This window comes from Pseudopipra pipra, chromosome 3 (assembly GCF_036250125.1).
Source record: "Pseudopipra pipra isolate bDixPip1 chromosome 3, bDixPip1.hap1, whole genome shotgun sequence".
NCBI lineage: Eukaryota > Metazoa > Chordata > Aves > Passeriformes > Pipridae > Pseudopipra > Pseudopipra pipra.
In genome coordinates, this window is record NC_087551.1 from 6407419 (window position 1) to 6434977 (window position 27559).

The window sequence follows — 27559 nt, forward strand, 5'->3', positions numbered from 1 at the left end:
CAAAAAGATCCCCTTTTCTCCTAGACTTTTAACAGACAAACTGAATGGTACTTACTTCCCAAAAATATCTTATATATATATTTTATGCTAAAAGAGAGCAACTAAGGAAACAGTAAAAGAAAGTTTGTGTCTTTGTTCATTGTCAAAAGAACCACATCAAAACAGCTGCTTGGAAATCATTCAGGATCAGAGTGAAGATCTGAGAAGCAGCGCCAGGGAGAAGGGAGCTGAAAAAAGCAGCTGATGTGCCACTTTGCTAAAATCAATGTAAATTATCTACCCCTGTAGATAATCTCTTTTCCTTCCAGAATGGCTTCCTAGAACTTCCTTGCTGCTGATTGCATTGCAGACAGGTATTAAAGTTGATGTTTTGCCTAAGGTATCTTGTTATGTCATGTCCTTTGTGTTTTTTTTGAGGATTCAGGTAAGATTTGTACAAAAATCTTATTTTTACTCCCATATCCTCTTCTGCTCTATCATTATTACACTCTAAGAATGGGAACAGGCTCTCTTAGAGGCATGTGCTTCCTGCATAAATCTGTGATGACTGGGCTTTTTAACAAATTAACTATTCCTGGATGTCACTTCATCCTGATGCCAGAAGTGCTTCAAGCACCTGGAAGCCAGATAACCACAATTAGCCAACTTCCAAATAACTTGTGGGAACTGAGCTCAGAGGGTGTGTCTGTGTTTAGGAGAGGGAGAGAGGGGTCATTTAGTCCCTTTGGCAATCCCAGATATAAAAATAAGCAGTAAAAACCTCGGTAAGGTTTGAAAAATGGGTTGTGCAATATTTATAGCATCAACTAAGAGAAAAAGAGTAAACTTCCTCTGCATTTCTAATAAATATAGGGAAAACCACATTGCTGTTTATGTCCTATACAGTGACCATTTGAAGGAGTGGAATTTTCAGGTGGGTGTGATGTGGATGTCTGTGTACTTGATATACCTAAAGCAGCAGTTTTTCACCGCTGACCTCAGGTATTCATTCACTTCCTGCTTGTTAATAAATCTTATGCCCAGTTCTAAGATAAGGAGACATGTACTAATATGCTTGTGATGGAGTTTTTACCAGGGGCAAGGTGGATTAGGTGAGGGGCAGAAAAGGGTTCTCCTTGTTTTTATTTGATCAGGAGGAGGAGGATGACTTGCAGAACGCTAGAAAAAATGACATTTCTTCTTAGCTTTGAAAAATATTCTTGGATATCTGTACAAAAGTTTGATACTGAGAACAGAAACCTTTAATCTTCGGGCAAAGGGAGGATGATCAGTTGTATTCAATGAGCTCTCTCTGGTAAGAAGTCTGTAGTATTGCTTCTAAGTTTGCAGTTGGAGGGTTGCTACATTTACAGCAACTGAATGGCTCCTTGTAAACTGTACTTGAGTGCTGGGATCACCCCTAATACTCCCAAATTTGGGGAGAGGGTGTCACTGTTTGAAGGGAGTATCTTTTCCATATGAGAAAACAAATGGGAAATAAAATCTTAAGTAGCAAAAAGGTTTAGTGAAGAAGATAAGTAGACAGCTTTTTATGTCCCTTTTCCAGTCCAATGCTGGCATTTAGTTTAGAGACTCACACTCCTCAAGATGATGTTTCCTTCCAGGAAACCACCTCCCTCTCTGCAGTGAGTCTCCTCTGCATGACTCGACTTAGAGGATGAAATAGCCCTTTTCATTTTAAGTCCCACCTTTCCTAATGACATATGCCTTTCCTCCCTCAGGCTTCTGACTTCACAACTGTGTTTCAGTATTTTAGTGTCATAGCAATATCCTTATCCACTTTTCCTAACTGGAGATAGCAACAGATTTTCTTCCTGACTCTTCTTTCCCCGGCCTTGACCTTGAGTTATAATCTGATTGTTTATGAGGCATCCCATTTTTCTCAAGTCCAAAATTACATGTCAGGGTAGAAGTGCTGTGCATTGATACTGGGAGCTGAATATATTATCAGGGAATTACTTATAGGAGTGTGTAGGTGCAGATAGTGGCTGAACTCTGCCTTTCCACACAAACAGCTTGTTAATGCGCAATCAGTCACCGCCGTTGCCTTGAACTTGGTGCTTAATGAACAGGTGGGGAAAAAGGATGGATTCTAATCTGGAACAGATCTGACATCAGGCAATTTCACTGATTGCTAATCCATTTCATTTGGCAACTTAATTTATCACACGGAATTTTCATCTTATGGCTTCTGGAGTAGAAATTACTTCAGAAGTGGCCTGTCTGAATATTATGAAGGTATTTGAGTCGGTTGCTGAGCCTGACCCAGCGCTGGGTATATACTTATTCTCCACATTATTGTTTTACAGTGACCAGTAGTTCCTACTCTGGAGCTCATTTGAAATTGCTATTCAAAAATTCACTATAAAAATAAGTCCCTTAAGTTAAATGTTCCCGCTATTGAAAGCGGAATGAACAAAATGTAAAATCTGCCCTTAAATTGCTTATGGGATTTTGACATGGGATGTTTGCATCTATTAACATTGATTTTTGTGGGGTTTTTGTTCTTTTCTGTATAAATGGTTCCTTATGCTTGGGAGCTTCTTAGTGAATTTGCTGTCCAGTGGCATGTTTTGTAAAGGTACTTTAAATGTTTTATTTCCAGTTTACAGACAGGGAAACTGAAAACTTGTACTGAAATCTCATGTATGGAGTCATCTGGCATCTGCCTATATAACTTACACTGTTGTAATTTCCTCTAGGAATAGAACCAATATTGCTAACAAATTGTTGTTAATTTGGTTTTCATCTTTACTGCGAGCAGACTGTGGTGTTAATCAAAGGTTTCTCAAGTTAATTTACAGTTGGTGCAATTACACTTGTGTGTAGAGCCCCAGACTAATTTAAATATAGTCCTGACTTATTCATCAGGAAAGTCAATGTTAATAGTTGAGGGAATCGGTCATTCTCAGTCATGACATCTGTGAGTGAGTGAGTTTATTGCTGCTTTCTGTGGGAAGTGCTTTAAGCATGGCTGGTGAGCTGTAGATGTGGTTAAACCTGCCCTCTGCTTTTGGCCTAATTTCATTTCAGTGCTGTTCTTCCCTATAGTGTAATACTCATTTGGATGAAAAACTAAAAATCTGTGTACAGTGACAGCGATCAAGGGAATGAAAGGGAAGAGAAGTGCAGCCAGAGGTGTGGTTTAATTTAGTCATGGATTACTGGGGCTGCTGCCTCAGTCAAACACCATTTGCTCCAAGGATGTGGCCAAGGCTTAAGGCTGAAGAGGCTCACTCAGAACTGCACTGCATAAAGGATGGTTGCAATGCACTTTGAAAGTATCTCAGGTATAATTAATATAACTCAAAACCTTAGGATTAAAAAAGGAGAGAGGCTTGGCAGGGCTGCAGACACATGGCAGGAATGAACTTCGTTCCTTGTTCTGGGGTGCTTTGGGAGGGGGAAATGAGTTGTGGTGAAATGTTTCTGGTGCTGTGCTCACAGCTGTGCTGGGCAGCTCACAGGGGTGGCTTCTGGAGGGCTGTGAGCCTTGCACATGGGCCTGGACGCCAACCTGCCACATCAGGTGTGGTGCCAGGAGCAGGGAGTGTGGATGGTGGAATGGAGACCTAAACCTTGCATTGCCTCCAGGAGAGCTCTGCCCATCAGCCTGCCATATGGGCAGGCATTGCAGACAGAGAGGCACTTCATGTTAATGATAATCAAGTGATGATTTCAAGCAGTGGGATGTGAGTGTTCAGTGACTTACTGAGAAGCCATAAAAAAAGCAGTAGAGAAGAAAATATACTTTCCACTGGAACAGTGCACTTGAAAGGCCCCTTAAACTAACAGATTGTGGGCTGAGTCACCAGACACACCGCGTGTTGAGGTTCAGAGCAAAGCTTTTAGGCTTTTCCTGTTGTTCCATGCTGCTGTAGAAGTCTGAGTGGAATGAGATGAGTGTGCAGGAACATTAAGTATCTAATATTCAATTGCCTAGAGAAGTTGTGAATAACCCATCCTTGGAATTATTCAAGGTCAGGTTGGATGGGGCTCTGAGCAACCTGGTCTAGTGGAAGGTGTCCCTGCCCATGGTGGGAGGGGTTGAACTAATTGATATTTGAAGGTCCTTTCCAGTACAGACCATTCTGTGATTCTAGGAAATAGCCTGGCTCAAAGTTAATGGCCAGTTCTCTCCTCTGACAGGATTCAGCGTAGTCTGTTTGTACAAATCAGATGTGAAATGGCAAGGTAACGTTTCAGCAGTCTAATCTAACATGAAGGTCTATGATACCTGCATTTATTTGCCAGCCTATTTTCAGCATTGATGCTTTCAGAACACTGTTTTACCTGGGCCAATATGTTCTCATTTCTTTGTGCATTTGTTGTTGAATCCGTTTACTGTGTCTGAAGCCAATGTCATTATTGATCCTTCATGCCGTGGTTACCCTGGACCTTTTTTGAGTGTGCCCTTTCTAGAGAAAACCAGCAGCATAAAGGCAAAACACCTGCAAAGTTGGATTTCTTAGAGGTCTGACTTCCCTCAGCCGGGATGACAAGAGTGCTTTCCGACAGCAGGTGGCAATAGTGCCCCTGTTATCGTGGAGCCACTTTTTTTGGCCCGTACACCTTAATTTTCCTGGACATAAAATCAGTAATGGCTTAAGCAGAGGAAACAAAACGCGTGTATTCCGGGCGTGCTGGTTGGAGGGGCTGTCGATACAGCCCGCGCTTATTAAATGCCGGCTCCATTTCATTCCGTGTGTTTGAAATAGAGCAGGAGACAGGCGTGGTCTGGAAGAGCTGGGAGCATCTCTTTTACTTCAGAGAGGGAAATATTTGGGAAGGACCTTGCTATCAGCCTGTCTTATCATGCGTTTGACAGTGCAGCTGTCGTCCTGAGTGCGCTCACGGTGTAAGAAGCCGCCCAAGGTCGCCTTGAACAATTATGCTTCGTTTCATAATATTAAATCCACTTTTAATCAGGACTTGTGGGGGATTATCTAAAGGACTGGGGCTTTTCTAAGCTGATAGTTGCAACAGTATGTTCTCAGTCAAGACAGACATGCAACATTGTGGGTTTTTTCAAGCTTTCACATTTTAAAAAAGCTAAACCAGTTCAAGAAATTATTTGAAGTCTCCTCTCTGTGATACTAAGAGAATCTTGGCAGTGAGAGATCAGTTGATAGGCTGAGATTATCCCTGTAGTGTTGATATTGCCCCTCATACTCCTCTGTCCAGATGTACATTTGCTCTTTCCTGGCTTTGTGTTGTAACCATGAACACATTGGGTTGTCCTGGGTTTGTTCATCATGATCTCAGCCACTGTAAGCAGTACAATAAGGTCAGCAAGGGAATCAGTGTTTCCATGTGTTTTAATCCCGTTAAATATGTGCAGCTAAGTATTGAAGAGGGGAAGATCTCCTTTGGTTAGAGCAAGGTAGCTTTAGGTTTATCTTACCTAACTTACTAGATGCAGAAAATGGAATAAATACTCACCAAAATGGTGGTGAGAGTTGATGTTCAAAAATGCTGTTGAGTAGCTGGCTGACCCTGCTGACCCTGTCTGTCTCCCCTGCCTTCTCCTCGGGCAGGAGGAATTTCTTTTCCCTGATTCTTTTAGCTGCTGAGTAGAAGACTGATGCTGTGTCTTCCACCCTTTTTTAGGATTTCAGTTTTGCCTAGTGCTTTGCCATTTGCTGCGGGTTTTGGGAAAGCTTTTTGAGAAATGTAGTCCCTTGAAATACGGTTTCCATTGCTTGTTACATAAATAATTATGGACCGTGAAATGCAGTTTAGGTTTTGTTTTGACCCGTGGCTGTTAGCAGCTGACTTTTCTGACAAAAGGAAAACATTTCTGTGGCAAAACCACAAGTTGCTTTCTTTAGGAATTCAGAATGCCTCTCGCTTGGAAATTAGCATTAAGAGTAGGGCTTGGCTTTAGAAATCTGGGCTCCAAACCCCTTTGTGTGACCTGCTGTCACAGTCATAAAAATTAGCAATGGCAGCTAAATATACATCAAAGCAGGGGGGAAGGCTTGTGAAAGCGGCATTTGCTTGTTAATCCAGGCACAATGGCAAGTGCTGTTTGCATCATGTGCAAGGAACAGTCGCTTGTATGTTTACATACCATTGTTCTGAGTGCTTTGGATGTGTCTGGGAATTGTTTTAATTCCAGCAGTGCAGATGATGCAAGGCCCTGTGCTTTCCTCACAGCCGTGGCGTGAGGAGCTCCCGCTGCTCCGGTACATCCCATTCGCTCTGAGGCGACAGGAACGTTCGAGGCTCGTTTTAGTATCTCCTGCCTGGATTGTGAATGGCCAGGAGGGGACGTGGGGGGTTGTATTCCTTCCTCCTTGGGGTACCCTGTCCCTAATACTGCCCTCCTGCTTGCAGAGAAGTTTTTGGAGCTCTGCAGCTTCTCCCCCAGCCTCATAAAGCAAAGCTTTGGCTCTTGTAGGAGTGATGTTGGAATGACCCTTGTTCTCAGATGGTTTCACCACTGCCTTGGTGCCTGGGGCTTTTATTGCCTATTGTGTCTGAGTAGCTGAATTTTGTGGGAAAGACACTGATTTGGCAAACTTTTTAGGATTATTGCTCTTTCTCTCTTTTATCACTTGCATGTCTGTGCTGCAGTAACTTCAATCTGGTGTGCAACGTGAATCACTTAAATATGTCTCTGTAGCACCTTCGTTTTATGCTTTAAAGCTGGTTTCTGTAGAGTAATAAATAGAAATAGTTAATATCTGGTGTGCCTCGTTGTAGGCTGCCTCAAAAAGATGGTTCTGTCAGCTACACTTGATTTGTATTTAGAATGTTTTGCATTGCAAATCCATGTTAGAAATGCTTTTTAAATTTAAAGTGTGAACCATATTGCTTTTTCAAGGGAACAGTACTCTTGTGTCATGTGAAATAACTTTTTATTTAAGAAAGGTGCTATTGCTTTCAACTCTATGAAACCAGGTTATAGAGGAATGTAAGTCTTCCCAGTGACTTGATATGCCAGATAATAGTAACTGGCAGCCCATTCCCTTTACATTATTAAGAATTTATGGTGTATAGGCTGTTTCGGAGGAACTCTCTGTTTTTATCCTGTTAGTTTTAGTCCCCTTTGAAGTGATTATGCTGAGCAATGTGGTCCAGGTCACTATTGACTAGTTCTGAATTTCTGCAAATCCGAGTCCTGGTATTACTCTTTCTGAAATTAAAATCAAATTTTAGAATGGTTTCCAGAATAGCCAGTCAGTGAATAATTGTGCATTTTACCTGCAGAGTTCACTGAACTGTGTGAGAGAAACTAGCAGAAATCCAGAATTTATTCACAAGATCTTATTTGTAAAGTTCTGAAACAATTTTCATTTCAAGTTGTCCATTGCCTTAAAAAAAACCCCAACTGAGTCTACCCTAGAGGAAGGGTGGACCAGGACAAGGTCTTCCTTTGATTCCTTGGATGAAGGAATCTCCGAGTGCTGGAGGCCAGATGATTTTTGCCTGGTGTCCCAGTAGAGTTTTGCCAGCCAGCAGTTCCAGCCTTGGCCATGGTCCAGCTAATTATAGTTTCTTTCTTTCTTTCTTTTTTTTTTTTCTTTTTTCCCCCAGTACTAGATGACAAAAGCAGCATTTCAGGGAGCAGAGTGATTAGGGCTGTTCCACTGCAAAGAGTGATTTCTCTACCTTCCCCCTCCTTTCTGGTAAAAAGGAACCTGCTTAGGAGGCCCAAACTTGGAGTTTTGGCAGGGCTTAGAGCCCAAAGGCTCTTTAGGTCAGGAGTTTACAGCTTCAGAGGCTGCAGCTCTAGTTCAGACTAGTCCCCAACACCAGTAATAGATTAGATTAAAGTAAAAACAGTTTCTTAAATTCCAAGTGAATCCCCTGACAGACAGGCCAAGGGGTGTTTGCAGGTGGGAGTTCTTTTCTCTATAACTCTTATCAAAGACACAGCAAAAGGTTTTGGTTTCCTGCTTTTCTTTTTAGTGCCTTTGTCCCAGGGGTTGAGTTACATCTGGCTTCTCCTCTTCCATCATGCTGGCATCATCAGGCTGAAACCAGGATTTGAGCCAGAAATTACAGTTTAGCAATATCTCTGCTGCCTGCCTTCCTCTCCTGTCCTCTAGTGCTAACACCCAGTAGAGCAGCTTGTGATGGCTGTAGCCTCCCTTTCCACCCTTATCCTTGGGGAGAAGGATGTAAGAGGAGAATCAAAAACTTCTCCTTAGCAAGGCCCCCATGAGCTGTTCCCGGGTGTAGCCTCACAACTACAAATCCGTGTCTCAAATCCCAGCCTCCAGCCTGTGCTTTTGGTATTTAAACCCACTTGTTCCTATTTGGGCCAGTGCTGATCATCCAGGAAAGCCAGGTTTTGTTCCTGTTCCTTGCTGGCCTCTTTCAGAGAGCCAGGGCTGTTGTGCTGTGCCCGGGGGTGCCAGGGAGCTGGATGGCTCTTTGGTGTCTCTGCTATAGACACCGTGCCTCGGGAATCTCCCCGGAGCGCCGCTGGAGTCACTTCAGATTTCATAATTCCCCGCTGACAATTAAGTCAATTTGCTGGTGCAGGCATGATGGAGCTAAGCTAGGACATGTTCCTTTTTTTAGATGTGGAGTGAAAAGCTCACTCCTGAGCTTCGATCAAATTGAGAACTGAAGTGTATCATTACCTGTTCCTGCCTTGGAATGGGGACTGGATTTATCAGCGGCATTACCATCCTCACTGGACTTATTGCTCATGAATTTTATTTTCCTGTTTGTTTGTTTAGTGGGAGGAGGAATCAAGGTGGGCAAGCCTTGATTTTTGGAGCAGGAGATGGTAAAGCATCTCACTTCTCTGTAAGAAAGGGTTCAACTGTGAGCTCAGGCCCCTGGAACTCTATGGAAGGACTTGTTTGTGGGAATGTGGAAAGGACATAGTTTCAGGATCCAGGGCCTTAGGAAAAGTGGACAAACACTTTAGATCTGTGCCAACCAAGTAGGCTTTCTCTTTCCCAGCATGGTCTCCTGGATGTAGGGATTATTTTTTAAATTCCTGGACCAAATGCAACATTCCTCTTGCTAGAAATATTGCTTTTGCTTTAATTTTTTTTTCTTTTTAATTAATTCTTTTTTTTTTTTTTACTTCTGTTAAACAACATTATCTTACATAGTCTTGCTAAATATATAATTTAGCAATTATAATTGTTCTACCTTGGGTCTAATTTTTCTCCAGTCCTGGCATGAACACAGTGCTGCAAATGTGGACTTAGTCTGGTGAAATGGAGGATGATCTAACATTCAGAAATGGAATTTTGGGTGCTTTCTGGTTGTGGTGAAATCAGTTTATGAATTGGCTTAGGCTTTTTTGCTTGGGGTTGTTATGCTTTGCAGACATGGGCTCTTTCTAGTTGATGTTTATACACTTTTAGCTTAGTATTTAATTCTCAGTGTCTGTACTGCAACATGTCATGTGTGCGTGTATTTACACTCTTTGTATTTTGCTTTATTTTAAATTTTATAAATTTAGCTGCAGTTTGGGGTGTTTCTTCCACACCAGCTGAGGAAATAGGCTGAACCATCAGCAGCCTGAATGCCATTGTGCAAATACTGAAGATAAATCCTGTACAATTAGCGAGACTGAGGAGTTTTAAGTTCCGATCCTGAATTCTGATCCCTCGTCAGTGCATATAATGAATGTATGAAGAGGTGAGAAAGAAAATGTGCATATGAACTGGAAATAAAATCAGTTGCTCAACAGCCCTAGGCTTTTAATTCAGCTTTGGTACCAACTGGCCCAGGTATCCAGGGGGCTGGTTCTTAGCAAGACTGAGGTAAATGTATCAATACAACTCCAGTGGAGCACCCGTGAAAGGGCTGGTTTTATATTACACAAGTTTCTTTCAATTATATCATCTTTTAAATGCTTTTTTCTTTTTCTGTAGAGTATCATTATTGGATTTCCTGCCATTTAACAGGCATGCTTGTGTGAAGATAACTGATGGGAGAAGGGAATGGCAAGGAAGCTGCTTGAAGAGATTGTTTGTGGACTGTTATTACTATTTTTTATACCAGTGCAACTGGTGACTCTCTTTTTTTTTTTCTCTTACAAACCTTGTTTGGAGAAGCTTATTTATTGATGGCTGTAGGATTTCCATTGTCAACTTTGGTCGACTGTTTAATCTCAAGAATCAGAAATCTGAATCTGATACTTCCAAAGCATCTTTCTTCTCCTTTGTCTAAAACATTTTCTTTTCAGAGTGACTCTTTTTGATGCCAACAGATTATTTTTCTGATGCTTAATACCTGCATCCTATATAATAGCTTGCAAGTTTGATGAAAATGCTGATTTTTAAATAAGGCACTCATGTCTCTGGATAGATTTGAGTTTAAACTTGAACCTGGAAAAAGCTGCCCAAGTTCTTAAATTCTAGTGCAGGCATAGTCACGTTCACTTGGGAAGGATCGTTCATACATAATTTAAGGACATATAAAAGTCTTGAAAAATGATGTGTTAAAGGACTATTTCTCATTGAAGTTTTTCTTTTTTTTTCTTCCTGGTATTTAATGAAAAGGCACTAAGTTTTGTTCCCTTTAAAAGCTGCTCTCTAATCACTGTAGTTCATTATTTCAGCTTCAAAGTGCAGTCTGTACAGGGAGGCAATGAGGTGTATCCACATCTAGAAATTAAGCAATAATCATGTAGTTTAGTGTTTCAACAGGCTTTGTTCATTAGTAAGTACAATGATCCATTGTAAGTACTTGCTGTAGTCATGATGTTCTTAACAGTCTGAAACTTATACTCTGCAGAATGATTTTTTTTTTTTAAATTTTATTTTTTTTTTTTTGCAGTATATATTCCCGACTGAAGTGGTGCTGCCAGGTGTGCCAAGTGCAATTCCATGTGTCTTGTGTAACAGTAATTGTTCTGCAGTCATTATGGGGAGAATGTCAGACATTGTGTTAGTGTAGTTCATGCATAGGTACATGGCTTTGGATATACCAACGATTCATGCTTGCACTAAGAGCAAGAACAACTGTAGATGTGGCAGAATGGTTCTAAAAGCTTCTTTAAATTAAGCACTTCTGAACAGTTTGGAGCAAGTAAAGGAGAAACAAAGGCACAGCAAACGCTGGGGAAAGCAGAGAAAGGGGATAAATAAAACTTAGATGCTGCAGATTAGTAAGAGAAGGAGGTCTGCACTGAAATACAGATGGGCACATGGAGACAAAAAGGAGTGGTTTGGGTTTGAATTATTGAAGCTTATCTTGTGACTCCATGGACTCAGTGACTAAGACAACAGCTCCAGATTGTGAAGTTTGGTCAACAAGTCCATAGGATGTGGAAGAAATGGATGCTTTTAATTTATGAGAAGATGAGTGTTTAGATGTGCTGAAGGTGTGAGTAGGAGAGGGTCACTCGACCAAGGTGTTGTGAGTTGGGGCTGTAATTATACAGCAATTTGGAAAGCTGCTCAGCAATAAAAATGAACAACTCTTCACCCCAATTGGTCTGTGGGCTTGAACTCCAGAGACCTGCCAAACCATTGGGCAAGTGTATGGAAGTGTGGAAGTCAGGCATTGAGTGGAATTTCTTTCACTTTTCCAACCTTAGTGAAGCAATTTGGCTTGTGACTGTATAGCCATAGTTTTCATGATGGTTTGTGCAAGGTAACTGTGAAATGCTTACAGGGGGGTGGGAAGGGAGAGTTGTCCATGTTTTCAGTTATTTTTGGTGTTGCAAACTGACTGTTTGTCACAGCAGCTGAACCACCTGTTGAAAAGCTGCTGATCTTCAGTTATGAAACTAGAAACTGTGAAAGAAAATGCCGTGGTGTGCAGAGATCTCTGGAGTCTGATGGGTTTTGGGGAGGAGTGTCCTGGAGCCAAGGTGCTGCTGTGGCACCTGCACGCAGGTCCCACACTCCCGTCTGCTGCACATCAACTCTCAGCCAGTAAGACAAGGTGCAAAGCTCCTCAGTGGTTAATTTTCAGTGTTTAAATCTGACCCAAAGAAGCAGCAAACTGTATAAAAACCACAGTTCCCTTCACAGGGCAGAAGGGGCAAAAGGCCGCTGGTCCCAGACCAACGCCGGTCTATCCTTTGCCTCTTAACAAGCATCAAATGTTTTACAAATGGAGACAGAGTTCAAATCACTGCTCTTCAGGTTTTTTGGAGGTGCACTGCGTTGAATTTGTTTAGGTTTTACCATGGAGGCTCCGGGTCACTAGGGTGTGCTGCAGCCCCAGCCCTGGGCTGGTGTGAGCTCGCCCCAGCGCTTTCCCCGCCACTTGGGTGACCGGGAATTTTTCATCGCGTTGCTTTGCTGTCGCCTGGGCAACTTGAGCGAATTCCCCTGCTATTTCCTTTGTGTTCCACCCTGCTCCCCTGGCAGTGAATGACCTGGTGGCTCGTTAGCTCGGTACCTGGGTGCCCCAGGAGAGAACATGGTGTTGTTAAGCACTGCAGTGTCCCCACGGCCGCCTTTATTTTGCCGACGGAGGAGCCCGTGCGAGGTTGCCACGCTGATGGCTTAGAAAGAGTTGGTATCAACAGCGTTTAATTAAATCGTTTATAGGTGCTGTGTGGTAATGTTTATGGAGCTGGGCTTTGGGAGCTTTGTGGCGGTGAATGTGGGGAGAGGAGAATGCAGACCTGCTGCACAGGGCTGTGTATGGAAGAAAGCCTGTGGTGTATAGAGAGCTTGGAAATGTATTCATTTTCTTTATCAAAAAGTCTCAGTTCTGCCTTTTTGGAATAAATGTGGTCTGTTTGCCATGTTCCTGCAAGTTATTCTTTGATAGAGATGCACAAATTGAAAGTAGTAATGTTTTTTCTTTTTTTGACATTCAGTGCTTTTCTGCTTGGTCAGGAAAACTTTGTACAGTTGAATTCCTTTCATATTTTTGGTGAAGGCTGAGGCAGTCTGGATGTCTAGCTTGAGGACAAATCCAAAACTGTAGAAATGTAATTAAAAGGTTTTTTATTACTTCTGCTGTCCTGTCCTATTTTAATTAAGTTCATCCTCTGATGAAAATTGCTCTCTGAATTATAGTGGGAAATCCATAATGTCGTCTCTTCTCCTTGGATGAAGATCACGGTTGACAATTCTCCTCTGCGGGCAAACTGAGTTTCTGCTGTGAGAAGGGAAGCTCAGCTGTGCAGGGAGTTTTTGTAGGCACAGGGCTGAAGTTGGGAGGCTCCATACAGAAACGAGGGACAGTTGCCTTCCATCTGCAGTGTGAGGCTAACCTGTGTTCCGGGGGAGTAAATGTGTACTTTTCAAGTCGTGATTTCCCAGACCCAAAGGCCTGCTAAGAAAAAACCCTGTTATGTTTACATTTCTGTACCAGTTCTGCAAGGAGTCAAACAAATGGGGAATTGTTGCTTAAAGCTCTGCTGGAAGATGATCCAGCACTAGGGCAGAGCCCACCTGAGCACCCCTAATACCCAAAAGGATTACCTGCAGTTATGAGAGTCAGGGCCATCCCTTTGGTTCCCTCATAGCTCTGCATGCTCCAGGATTCATCTCGTGCCTCGTTCCCACCTTGGGAAATTCAACAGAGAACTGTGGGAAACAGGAGTGTGGATCAGGACATCGAGGAGAAAATACTCTGCCAAAGGGCCCCCTTTCCTGCCCTCTCTGATAATTTTGACTTTGCAGAAATAAGTTGTCCAGCCATTTTCTCCGTGGAGTGTGTGGGTGAAGTGGCCAGATCAGAGCAGCAGGATCTTTAAGTGGTGTTGGTGTTTTATAGCAACAAGATAACATTATTTAATCTGGAAATAGTTACGGCTGCTGATACATCTGGAATTTGTACCAGATGGTCATTTTCTTGTCTGGAATGATACAGGCTAAACCTGAAAAAAGCCAAACCCCAGCCCTACAAACAGGTTTAGCAGCTTCCCCTGTGCATACACTGCACGGAGCTGTTGTGTCCTGTGTCTTTAATTGAACACGATGAACATGGGTTTGGCGCAGCGACTTCTGGAAAATAAAAGTTCCTTTTACAGGCCAGTGAGGGATGGAGGCTTCTTACTAATTTTTGTTTCACTAATAGGAGAAATATATTTTTTTTTTTATTATTTTTGAGCTATATGTTAAGGCTGTAAATTTCCTTGGAAAGCTAGCAAATGGAACAAGCCTATGAAGAGATTAAAGTAATTATACTGCAATGCTCCACTAGCAACAGAGAGCAGTCTGGGATAAAATTATTTGGAGAGAGGCCAAAGCCAAGTTTGGTTCCGTTTTAAGCTAAAACTAATTAAAGTTGTCAGGTCTTAGAGTGGTCAAAGGTTGCTTAGCTGCTACTTGAAATAAATGAATCTTTTCCTCAGTCAGTAACTCCAAAAGCTACGTGTTTGCAGCTGTCTCACAACAAAGAGAGCTCCAAGAACCTTCTAGTTGTTGTGTGCATATTTACCTTTGTTTGTGTCTAGTTTAGCACAAATAGTGTATCCTGGCCACAATATGGAGTCACCTATCTGCCAGCTGTACTTATAAGTCTTTTTGTCTATGTCTGCCTTCTCCTTTGTTATTTTATTTCAGTTGTGGGGAGGAATTCTTATGAAAAAACTTCCTCAGGAGGCTGCTTTAACACTTTCTGATTCAGAAAAGCTGCTATGGGTCATTGTATATATTGAAAACAGCTGTACGAGGCTCAGGTGAACAAATATGGGTTCTTAGAATGTAAAGTCTGAGAAAATATTAGATTTTCTAAAATATTCCAGTGCTTGAAGGGAGCCCACAAGAAAGATGGAGAGGGACTTCTTACAAGAGTGCGTAGTGACAGGACAAGGGGGAATGGATCCAAACTGAAAGAGGGCAGGCTTAGATTAGATATTAGGGAAAAATTCTTCCCTGTGAGTGTGGTGAGGCCCTGGCACAGGTTGCCCAGAGAAACTGTGGATGGCCTATCCCTGGAAGCGTTCAAGGCCAGGTTGGATGGAGCTCTGAGCAGCCTGGTCTAGTGGAAAGTGTCCCTGTCCATGGCTGGATTGGAGCTGGATGATCTCTAAGGTCCCTTCCAACCCAAAGCATTCTATGATTCTAAATTTTTCACATGTCACGTGCCAGATACAATTGACCTCAAATTCTGTTTAATGAGGAGTTGTTGATCATGAAGATACCCCTGTAACAAGTAGATACTGTTATGCAATCAGATCAAAATATGCTTATGGCTTTTTGAAGAATGGGGAGTTTATACTTTCTGTCAGTAGTAGGCTTTTGTGAGAATCTGTGTCGGGAATTACACTGTATATAACAATGATGCATTATCCATGTGTTCCTAAAAATCAGAAATGGTTAAAAAGAATGAAGTTGGGGATTATTGCTTGTTGTTCTTTTGTTTCTCCATCACAGGCACAGTGATGTGGAAGTAGTTGTATGTACTCAGGGTTTGATCTCAGCACGTTAAGACCGAATTTTTGCGCTGCCGCTTCTGCAGTTTGGAGGTGGAAAGTTTGCAAATGTGTTTTGGTATTTTCCATTCTCAGTTCTGGCTTTCTGTGACATAAGTTTTCACTTATGCACCTGTGCATATGTGCACACACACATGTGTTGAAAAAACAGCCAAGCAGGTCACACTTTCATGCTTTTCTTATGGATGAGCTGTAAAATTCAGGCACAGTTTGTTTTCTTTGTGCCGTAGTAAGGCTCAGGAATGGTGCTTGGCCAATATCTGGGTGAAATCTATGTTTTTGCCAGAAGAACTATCTAGAAATGCATTTCTTTGCCTTACTCATTAATCCAACTGTTTTCCCTCCTAAAAGAAAAAAAAAACCAAATAACGTCGATAGCGTTTAAAACCTCATTTTAATTTTTTTGTATTTAACTAAATCTGTTTGTACTTTGGGAGAAAAAGATCAGAAGATTGGGAGTAGAGTCTGATACCAGTTGTATATATAAGTGCTAGTAAGTAAGCTTTTACCTTTAAAATTTCACCAACCTCTGCTGTAGATTTAACATGACATTTATGTCATACTTGACTGGCTAAATTCCTACAGGAATAATGAATAATTTGCTGTTGCAATTTTTTTTTTAGGATTTTTTTTTTAACTTTTTATTTCTTCTGTTTTATTTTACCTGAAGAGCTTTGAAGTGCTACTTCCAGGTGTACCATGTGTGTATATATCTCTTTTTTTTTTTTTCACTACTGATATCCTTTGAGTGTGAATATAATGAGAAGGATTGAGGAGATGAGCTTGAAACCAGGAGCTGGGGTTGGAAGTCTGTTGACTTTCTGTGCTTTTGGGTGTCTCAGCTGTGATATTTCATTAAAGACGTTGGTTTAAATTGACTTTGCACATTAATCTTAGGAAGTAAGAAAGCTTAGTGGATATTGCAGGTTGAAAAGAGGCACTTTTATGGTGACTAACCATGTTGCCAAGATATTTTTCATATATGAAAATTGTAAACATCTGAGATCAAACAGGTTGTGTAAGACTTGCTTTGACTTTATAGCGTCTGTGTGTAATTTCAGGAATAAAGTCCCAGCACAATTATGAAATAATACTGTTTCCTTTCCTGTGAGTTTTTGGTGTTGTAGACTTCACCCTTACAGGTAATTCTTGTGTCTGTAGCTGTTCACAACAAGTTCTCAGCAGCAACTGCACAGAGGAGACTTATTTAACCCGGCTGGAGGGACAATCTGAGGCGACACTAACGAACCCTGTGGGACCGGGAGAGCTCGTCCTTACAGCAGGTGCTCTCTGAGCTGGGCTTTAGCAATTTGTTGCCTCAAACTGTGAGGAAGGCAACCTGTCTGACCAGAATGTCAGTTTGTGAAACTTCCATGGAGATGACTCCAGGGTGGCCAATCTGTGATGGTAAAAAAACTTAACAACACCTTTTTATTAAGAAGGGAAAAAAACCATATCTGGGCTGGGTGCTTTGAGAAAAGCGAAGAATTACAGTCGCTGGGCTTCGTGTTTGGATGAAAAGATCTTAAAACTGTTTATTAACAATAAAACAAGTTATATAATGAGCTCATGTTAGATTGGATGCTGCCTTTAGGTGTTACCCTGCTGAGAGAGTCACCTGCTGCTCAGCCACGACAGCTCCTCCAGGTCTGTTGGGTGTTTCCCCTTTGCGGGAGGAAGGCACTGTTTAACTATACTGTGCCATTCCATATTCATGGATGCAGGGAACTTGAGCTCTGCGTCGAGCAGCAACCTCTAAATGCCAACTTTCTTCATGCAAAATGTATCTTAAATTGTTTGCTGCTACTGCTGTAAGTTTCCTTGACCAATTCTTTTACCAAACTCCTCTGTTTTGGCCATCTTGCTCCCTGTGGGAGGGAGGACTGGATGTGTTTCAGAGCACATGGAGCTTCAATGTTAAACTTCTCTTCCCAGCCTCTAAATCTTTCTGTGATTAGACAGATTCACAGTCAACAGGTCACAAATGGACAGTAAAAGGACTGGACATAAATGTGTGCTCTTAACATCCTTAGTGCAGCAGTTGTGGATGCAGGGGGAATGGAAAGGGAAGAGACTGCAGGCAGTTGCCAGGCTGACATATTCTCCCTGGACATCATCCCCTGTTGCTCCCACCAGGGAGAAAACCCATTAGTCTTGCCTGGTGAGGCATTTCTTCTTCTTAATAGTCACATGGAGTAGGTGTTTCTCACACTTAAAAACCAAACTGCTCAGGCTTTTCAGGACAAACTCATTTACCCTCGTTGCCCCTGTCATCAGGAATAAGTTTAAATTTTCATTAAATATGGAGGAAATGCTTCTGCATTAAATTTTTCCAATAGCACTGGTGTCTAGAGCCATTTTTCTCTTGCAGGAATGAGTGCTGTAAGCCAAACCCACCTTCTCTAAATATTTCTTTTTTCTTTTTGCCTTGTAATGAGTGACAGTTCAATTATTTCAGCAACATGGAGCTGTTTGGGGTGCCATGGAGTGGCATATATATTATATATAAGCACTTCAGTAGTTAAACCCAAGCAAGGCAGTGCTGAAGACATGAAGTGGTGTGCTGCATTCCTGGGAACAGGAATATCCAAGTTGCTGTAACTGAGGGATTGGAATGTGTTACCTGTTGGGATTTGCTGTTGGGTGCATTAATAAGCAATAACCATTTAAAATGGAGATGTGCAGCCACACACACGTGTTTCTTACCACAGCATTTCTATCGAGTATGGAATAGGAGGAGAAAGTACTTTGTTGTTTGTGTGCACACAGCACAGATAAGTCTGGAGTGTTTTCTTGCAAAGTTCACAGTGGATTACCAGATTTTTTCGAATTTCCTTTCAAAACTACACCACAGCAAACTGCACTTGCTGCTGTGAGTTGCTGATGATACCTAGAAACCTTATGTTAATCACTAAAACCCACAAGCCCCTGAACAAGCAAACAAATCAAAGAAGTCATGGATTAGCTTGTTACGCTGTCCTGGATGACTTGTTTTTCAGTGTGCTTATGGGGATTGCTTTCTGCTGCCTACTAGTTTTTTAATCCTGTTTTAACGCAGAAATTTGGTGGGAAAAGCTGTTAAATCTCCTTTTGTAAAACAGCTCTTTATTGTTTGTCATGGAACAATTAAAATGAATGTGAATATCTGTTTATGAAGTCACTAAAGCTTGTAATACCTTTCTTGTTTGCTTTGGGTTTATTTAAAGTTTTTTGAGGGCTACCAGTGCCAGGTAGGAAATAAGATTCTTTGGAGCAGAAACTGCATGCTGAGGTTTTGTAATTTTTTTTGTTTGAATTTTAGGATTAAACTATGATATAAAGGAGACAGGTCTTCAAACAGTGCCAGAACAGTAACTGTAATGTTTAAGTTACATGTCTTGTTTAATCAGTAGAATTAATGAACTTTCAGTACTTGCATGTCAGAAGATAATTTGGGTGATACTGTGCACACATCCATGGTGGGTTTAACCACAGAGTCCCTCTGTGTTTAACCACAGAGTTTCTCTTTCCCCGAGAAACAAAGGGGAATTTTTTTATTTACCACTGGTAAAGACTAAATGTGCTCTTTATGTTTCATACCAGCACTTGAACAAATAAGTATCTACCCTTTATGATGAAAACCCCTCAAAGCTTCCAGGTTACAGCTGGTGAGAGAGCCCAGGGATTGATCTCACCTGCCGGCTCTGCCAGAATTCAGTTAGTGCCTATTCCTGATCAATACCCTGCAAATGGAAAACCCCAGGCTGAGGCAGGAGGGAAACTCTCCCCACTCAGCTGTAACTGAAGTGGCTGCTGCCTGTCTGGACAGAAAAGCTTTTGCTTTCATCTGTGGTCTGCAGTGGAAGGACAAAAGGGGAGACTTTCAAAAGCCGTAATGAGAGTGAGGAGCTGAAATCCCATTGACTTTTAATGAGGGTTGGGGGCAGACGCCCTCGTTGTGCATCAGAAACTTCCTCCTCTTTCTCCATTGTCCGAGTTGCTGATGGTGGATGAGATGTGCCCGTGATACCTTGTGGACTCCCAGAGGAACAAAAGTTACCTTGAGTGATTTTGTTTGCTAAACACAGATCCCCTTTCCTTGTTTCCATGAGGAGTGGTCAGTAATCACCCCCCCCTCCTTTCCCTGCTGCGGAGCCACGTCTCTCCAGAGCAAAGCCACTTGAAAGATAAAAGCACTGAAAACTTACTTTGTGCTGCAGCACTGGGGACCTCCAGGAAACAGATTTAAGTTTTTCCTGAAGGAGAAACTGTTGTATGTTCTGTTGCGTGGGAGAAATTTTCTGTGGTGACCTGCAGAAGGAACTGCAAAGGTCCGTGTCAAGCAGTGTTGGAAGTACCTGCCCTGGACCTACCCCGGCTGTGCCTACAGGAAAGGGAGTTTAATGATTAAAAAATACTTCATTCCTTGAATGACTGAAAAAGGCACCTCCCTAATTTTTCTTTGATAATATGTGGAGATACTGTCATAACTTATACATTTTACAGTAGTGCCAGACACAACCTTGGAAAAAAGTGCTGCTAGCATACTTTTTTTTTTTTTTTTAAATTTTCTTAAAACATTTGGCCCTTCCTCTCCAGGTGTGCTTTTCCCATGCTGATAGGAAGCTGCTCCCCTATCAAGGGCTGGTTAGCACACACACACACTTGGAGAATTCTCTGCCAAGTGCCTGGGCAGCTTTCCCCCTATGGCTCTGGTACTCATGGAGCAGGGTCACAGCCTCCCTGAGTGAAGGAGTGGGGAGGGAGGAGAGGGTGGTTGTTTTTGGGAAACACATGGGAAATGCAGAGACTTACTTCTTTGAGACTTAAAGTATTCCTGGATACAGCATGGAATTAAACCTAGCTTTAAATCTTGTTTGTGCTCTCCAAATTGCCAGCTGGTTCCCCTCTCTCTGCCTCTGTGAATGCATTGTGTATTGTCTGCCATAATCTCTGAGAATTTAGGACCTGATTCATCATGGCTTTGGATCCAATTCTTGATGTTTTTTTTTCTCTTTTGTGCTTGAAGATCTTTGTATATTGTGTGCTTGGAAGTGTAGCATTTGGTTTTAGAACATGAAACTACACGAAACTATGAGGAGTCTGCAGCCAGTCCCTCCATAATTGTGCATTATTTTAGGAGTTGAGAAGGAGATGCATCTGTATGCAACCCTCACTTCTTTGGAAAAAGGTCTTTGGATGCATTATGGATGAAGCTCAAGACAAAGTGCTTTTTAAAAAGTTTATCTTGCTCAGTCATGCTATATATGAATGTACAATCCATACTTCTCACAGTGACCAGCCTGGTGCCCACCTCCCAGCTTGTGGCTTTCCTCCACGATTCAATAACCTTCTTCATTATTCATATAGGAAACGATGCCTGAGGGCTTTGGGAAACTTCACCAGTACAGTGTTGGAAGCAGTGGAGGTTTGTCCTTTGCCTGGAGGTGGGTTTCACAAACACCTTGGCCAAAGCTGCTCTTCCACGTTGGCTGCCTGTGGAAAACCAGTGTTCTTGGAAATGCATGTGTGCTGTACATGAGCTGGACTTTACCATTCCATAACAGAAAACTCGATATGACAAGAACTAACATGCTTTCTGTAACATTTTGAAGTCATCTACATCAGTGCTTGTTTTTCTTAAAGGTTAGAATATATTTTCATAACCTGAACAGTTACTACTGGAAAACTAAGCTGAGGTCTGATTTTTGGCTATTAATACTACACCCTTCAGCTGTTCTGTCTGCATCTTTGTAGTTATGTAACTTTATTTTTGGTTTAATCTTTTCATTATATAAGCTTTTGTCATTTTTAAGAACAGATTATGAAAGCACAAGTCTGAAGAAACTAGTCTTGGGTGCTTCAGGAAAAAACTGAACATAAGGGCAGAAGTATGGCAATATCTTTATCACTAAAAAAAGAAAAAAGATTGGAAGGGAGAAGGCAGGGAATGGTTTCAACCACCTGAGCAATGTGTTTTGGTCTCTTACCAGCAGTGTCTTTGTGCTGGGCAGTAACCCCCTGAATTACCTTTATCTGTGTTTTATGTAACATTTGCCCCAAACCTGAGCTGTTTTCTCAGTGTTGATAGCTGAGAATGTGACAGAAGGTTATTACAAAGTAGAGATCTTGGAAATCTCCAAAATAATTAAAATACATAAACCACCAGTAAGTAGCACATAGCAAGCAAGTGGCTGAATTAAACCAATAACTCTTTAAACACATAACCTCAACAGCCCATGTACTGCCATGGCAGGCTGTGCTACAATTCCTACCAGCATTTAATGATGGCAAGAGCTAAAACACAGTTTTGGAGACCATATTAAAAAAAAAAAAAAAAAATTAGCTTGGTGGGGTTTAGGTTTGATCTCATCCTCCCTCCCCCTGCTTCACATGGATTTCATTCCTTAGGCTGGTGTTCTGCAAACTGTTCCGTGGGCTGAGGGATGGAGTCGGCACCTCTCACTTGCTGGTATTTAAAAAAATAAAATCAAAGTGGGTTTGCCACACGAGTTTCAGTAAACATGGGCAGGATTTGTTGCTTTGTGAAGGGAAGAGGTGTTGTTTAGGAGGCTGTGGAGAGAGTGTGGCTGAGAAAGTGGATTTTGCAGGTTTTTTAGCATGGACTTGGCTTTAACATCATCCCCATCATTTGCTTTCTGTTAACTGGTGAAATTTAGACTCGAGGGATTGGCAGGATGAGCCCTAAGGAGAGCTTAGGCTGGGCTTTGCTGCCTTTATGCCCACCTGATTGTAGAACCTGTCTCCTGACACGTTTGTAAATGGAACTTCTGATTTTTACCATGCAATTGGTTCAGTTTCAGCTGCCAGAATGTGTTATTTTAGGGCTTATTTTGGCTTTGGGCTTTGCACAGTAGCACTGCCAGCTCAGAGATGCCCTTGGTATTTGTGTTCTTGCTTGGATGGGTCGGATGGTGTCTGGTGGATCGATGGGTTGCTGTGACAGCACGTGCGATGTCACCACTGCTCCTGCTTCCCCAGCCACAGGCAGAGCTGGGCTGCACAGGCACTTGCAGCAGGAAAAAAAGGACTTTCTGGCTAATTCTTCGGTTTAAACTATGGAATAAACAGTTTAATGGTATTAGAGGCATTAACTGTGTGTGTATATATATATATATATATATAGTTACATACACAGTAATAAGGACACCTGAGGAAATGCAAGTCTAATCTGATTTTTTAAGAGACATGTTTTAATGGAGCATTCTTTCTTTCTTACCTCCACAGCTTAACTTACTCCATGAGGAAATAAGTTTGCTCAGTGTAGTCCTCTGCTCCCCCAAGTCCACTTTCTTTCCAGCCTTGCAGGCTCCTTTGGATATCAGTGTCAGGCCGTGTTGTGTTTTTGATCAGTCTTCAGGACAGATGTCACACTCATTTTTATGCATAGAACTTTCAGCATGGGGGGAAAGAAGGGGAAGAGTAAAGGAGAAGATTGGATCTGTCCAGGCACGAATTAATTTGTGCGCTTTAACTTTCTTACCTTTCTTTTTTTTTTCTTCTTTCAGTCACTTTGTTAAAAAAATAAAACTCTAAGGCAGTACTGTAGGTTTTCCTGAAGTCCCTTATAACCTTCCTGTTGGTGGTGATAGCTTTAGCTCAGCAGAATTCCTTGGAATGATTCCTTGGTATTCTTGAATGTCATAATTAATGGGATTTCTCTGGAAGTGAGACAGGTAGCCAGGGTTTTGGAAGCAGAAGTCCTTTGTAGAGGAAAAATTAATGAGACAGACAAGGAGAAATGTAGTAGCAGGAGCATCCACTGAAGTTCTTAGAAATTTCTTTGTCTAGAGCTGCTCCCTGCTTCCCTTCCAGTGCAGGCTGCTGCACTAAAATGAAGGAAAAATATGGTTTAAACCTCTGCTCTCCTTATCTTTCTCCCTCTTTTTAGGGAAAGCAGGGGGCTGGGTTTGGCCACTTAACTCTGGAAAGTGGCTGCCCCAAATTTGTTTTCTGTCTAAACAATGCACTTTCATAAAATCAGAGATATTTTGGTGGAATGATAATTTTGGAGTCTTTCTTCTTCAAAGTTTCATGTGACTTAATTAAGAATTTATATTTCCAAATGAGAACAGGATTTGTGAGTACACATGCTTGGGCTTCTCTTAGTCAAATCTTTTCAAATTCAGCCTTCTTGGTGCTTTTGAAAGAAAACAACAACAGAAATGTCTGAATAATTTAAAACCATCTTTAGAGCAATATGTTATGACAATTGCCTTTTGAAAATTTCTGTGGCAAGGCAAGATCATTCTCTTAGAACTCTAATTCAGTAGGATATCAAGATGCCATTACAGTGTACAGGAGCAGAAAGGCAGCACCAGGTAGTGCTTTTGTTATGTCACTATTAAAAGTTGCAGAAATATTTCCTGTTCTTCCTGATGGAAACTCTTATTTTTTTCCTTGCCTCACAATAGGAATGCTCAGCTAGTAATAGAAATATCATTGCCAGATACTTTGAATAAATTGTTTTCCTTGAGAAGGAGAAATTACCAACAAATTCAAGCATGTATTCGATTATGCCATATGTACAAATAAGAAATTTGAATATGCATAAATAATTTCCCTTGGATTGCTAATGAAGTTGACAGGCAAGAAAACAAATGGTAGGCATTTTTATTCATTAAACTCATTGTTGAATTGAAGAATTATTTAAAACTTGCTTCTGGTACAGTGACTGCTCCTTGAATCTTATCTTTGTATCAGGCTCTTCTTAATTGCTTTTAATTCCCTGTAACTCTTTTTTTATTTTTTATCCCCAGCCTTTTTAAGCTGTGCATGATCTGAATCCAGACGTGTGGGACTCGAGTTACGCTGAATCTGTTCTCCTGGTGTTCTCTGTGCTTTTGGCCATATGGGCATCTTTGTTTTTCCTTTGTGAGCCTCCTGCAAAGCCTTAGAGCTCGCTGGTGACAGGAACACTTGCTTTCTCCTTCAGTTTTTGTTTCTCCACTTCTCCAAAGATGTTAAAATCCATGTGAGGGGAGGGGGGGAAAAAAGGTTATTCATGTGAAGCAGGAATGTTGTTACTGGCACCTGGATTGGGGCAACCCCTGGTGTCAATCCAGGCTGGGATGGAGGGATTGAGAACAGCCCTGGCTGTTGGGGGTGCTGGTGGGTGAGAGGCTGGACAGGAACCACTGAGGAAGAGGCTACCAACTTAATTAGAGGGATGGAGCTCCTCTCCTCTGGGAAAAGGCTGAAAGAATTGGGGTTGTCCAGCCTGGAAAAGAGAAGGCTTAGGGGTGACCTAATTGCAGCCTTCCAGTGCCTGGAAGGGTTACAAGAAACACGGGGAGAGACTATTTACAAGGGCCTGGAGTGACAGGACAAGGGGGAATGGCTTCACACTGACAGAGAGCAGGTTTAGATTAGAGAGAAATTCTTCCCTGTGAGAGTGGTGAAGCCCTGGCACAGGTTGCCCAGAGAAGCTGTGGCTTCCCCATCCCTGGAAGTGTTCAAGGTCAGGTTGGATGTGGCTCGGAGCAACCTGCTCTAGTGGAGGGTGTCCCTGTCCATGGCAGGGAGGTTGGAACCAGGTGATCTTTAATGTCCCTTCCAACCCAAACAATTCTATGGTTTTATCCTAATATATTAAAGAAAGTGTCTGTTGGCATTTCAGACTTAAATACTTTGATATAGCAGCATTTTATTGAGCTTGTTTGATAGCTGTGTATGGACCAGGTTTGTTCTCACTCACAGATCTAGAGTTTTCTTCTCTTGGTCTCTTTTCCTTCTGTGATAAAGTGATACACTTTTATACAGCCAACATAGTTTTGGAATGTAAATACAAAGGATAACATTCCTCTAAGATTGGATTTCAGTTTGAGATTGCAGTGTAATGAAGAGGGATGGGAATAGAGGTAGAGCTTGGTCTTTTGTAATGACGTTAATTTTTCTTGTAGCTGCTTCGTGCTTAACCATTTTAACTTGATTAAAATGAAGCTAAAGGCACTCCTCGATTCTCCTTGAAATCTCCTACTGGGCTCCTGGAAAGCTTTTGTTTAAGTAGGGTTTGCTTAGCTGATAACAGCAAAACTGTGGCTTTCAGGTGTGTGTCAGCAGCTGGAAGCTGAGACTCGGAGCTCGGTGGGCTGCATCCGTACGGCGCCTCAGGGTGAGCTTCCCTGTTGCCTTGGCGGTGATGAATTTCCCTCTGTTAGGTCCTGTTTGTCTCTTTGTTCCTCAGCTGTTTCATACAAGTAACCAAATCCTTTAGAAAACACCTGCGTTCTGAATTCCAAGCGTTGGGAAATCGCTGCGGTGGTTCTGTGCCTAAAATATGCGGTTGTCTGGGTGACAGCCCGGAGAGGCACCCCCTGGATGAGGGGAGGAGGAGAGCGAAGGTGGGCTGTAGGTGTGACAGAGCCAGAGTGCACAGCCCCTCCTTCCTGAGGAGAAGTTACAGTTTGGAAACTGGAATAAATTTGAGAGAGCAAAAATGTCAATTGGATGATAGGGAAGAGAAAATAGTCACAGCAGCTGAACTCGCTAATGTGAGAGAAAACGCAGCGCGCTCCCAGCCGAGGGATGGCCCGACCTCACACGGCTCCTGCCTCCAAAGCAGCCGGGAAGGCTGAGGGCATTTGCATTTTCTGCCTGTAATAGCAAGTTATTCAACATACACATGCATAATTTTGGAGTGTATAATAGCAGTAGAGTCAAAACTGCTTCATGGAATGAAATTTTCAAGGAAGCGCTGCCGTTCCGAGGAAGGCAATTCAAATGCAAGATTGGGATTCCTTCATCAGTTCACCTACTGCAGAACTGAGCTCTGGCTTGGTTCAGCAGATGAGCCTGGGCTTTATAAAGCTTACCAGCAGTGAAGTTTTGTGTATCCTCAGCAGGGACAGTGTCCCTTTCCAGGTGACTTTCCAGGCTTCTCGTGAGTCGCCAGGTTCTGAAATGAGTCTTGAAACAGGGCAGTGCTGATGGAATTTATGGGATAGGTTTATAATCAACTGATAGTTTAATTAATGTACCTTCTTAACTACTTGTCTCCGATTTAATTCTTTCCAGATGTTAAGTTTTAATGAAAGTCTCTTCAGAGGCTCTTGAGGAAGGTAACATCTGGGGAGAGCTCAGGGCGAGCTTGCATGGAAGTAAAACAATACTCCCTTAGTTGTTTCCTTCCATGTCAACACAAGGCAATGCTGAGATTTGGAGAAGTTTTACATGTGTGTGTATGTATATATAAACACACACACACACACTCTTTCAGATTGGTCAGCTTGGCCTAAATACAGCTGAGCTCACTCCTGTGTTACAGTAAGGCTCAGCTTAGTTTGCAAATATGATGCAAATGAAAACAGGGGTTTGTTGAGGAGTTTTTTTGCTGAAAACTTGTGTTTTAATGTGTTTTTAAGATTCCTATGTTAGAGGCACCTGAGCTGCTATTTCAGCAGTCCAGTGAGAGCAGACAGCAACCAGAGCAGCTGATGGGATTGTAAGATGCTTGGCCTGCATCTTTAACAGTCATTCCAGGAGAACTTTTCATTCCTTGTGTTGACTCTGTTCAGATGAAAGATTTAGATAGACTCTGCTTTTCCATATCTTAGCAAGCTTTTGCTTTTATAGTACACTGTAGAATTATAGGACAAGTTATCTGCATTTTCTATCCATATGCAAATACTTTAAATAATCCCTTGCAGTATTATCAGCCTTAGATGATCTAGTTGCTGTTGCTTTAGTTAGTGTGGCAAAGTGATTTTATTTGCATATGTTTAATACTCTAAGAGAATAGGTATTAGGACTTGTAGGGTATTGGGTATTAGGACTTGGGAACTACTTAGGTCGTGCCCAAATCCCAAAAGTAGTAGGAAATTCTTTCCTGAAGTCTTGTCCCAATGGGACGAGCGGAGCACTTGGAGATATGTTTAAAAGGTTAATTAAAAAAATAATTTCCCAAAAAGCTTTATGTTAAAACACATATTTGTCCATATGTTTTAGATAGGCTATCTGTATTTTTGTAGAAAGCTGATATTAAATGGAAATTCAAGCCTTGGAGGTTTCCTTAACAAAAGACACTTGTGGTTGGAGCTCCGAGGTCCCAGGACGGTTCCATTACTGTAATTCCACAGCGTGAGCTTTAAACGTATCTGGAGATTTTAATGGATCACATGGGAAGTAAATCTCTTTGTACCTGCCCTAAGCCATATGTTACTGATCCAAGATGTTGAGCTGCCTATCTCTTTCACTCAGGCACAGCTGCGCTTCCAGAAGGGCCGGGCTCGG

At 41.9% G+C, this 27559-nt stretch overlaps 1 protein-coding gene across 4 annotated transcripts in view; it reads left to right on the forward strand.

The window, feature by feature from the left end:
- Positions 1-27559, forward strand: part of MACROD2 (mono-ADP ribosylhydrolase 2) — an 841246-nt gene that overhangs the window by 22839 nt on the left and 790848 nt on the right. For 3 of the 4 annotated variants that reach the window (XM_064647572.1, XM_064647573.1, XM_064647575.1), the window contains exon 4: positions 309-353. The exons of the other annotated variant lie outside the window; for it this stretch is intronic. In XM_064647572.1, the coding sequence (XP_064503642.1) occupies positions 309-353 (45 nt within the window). The remainder of the gene's footprint in view (positions 1-308; positions 354-27559) is intronic. 4 annotated transcript variants of the gene reach the window in all.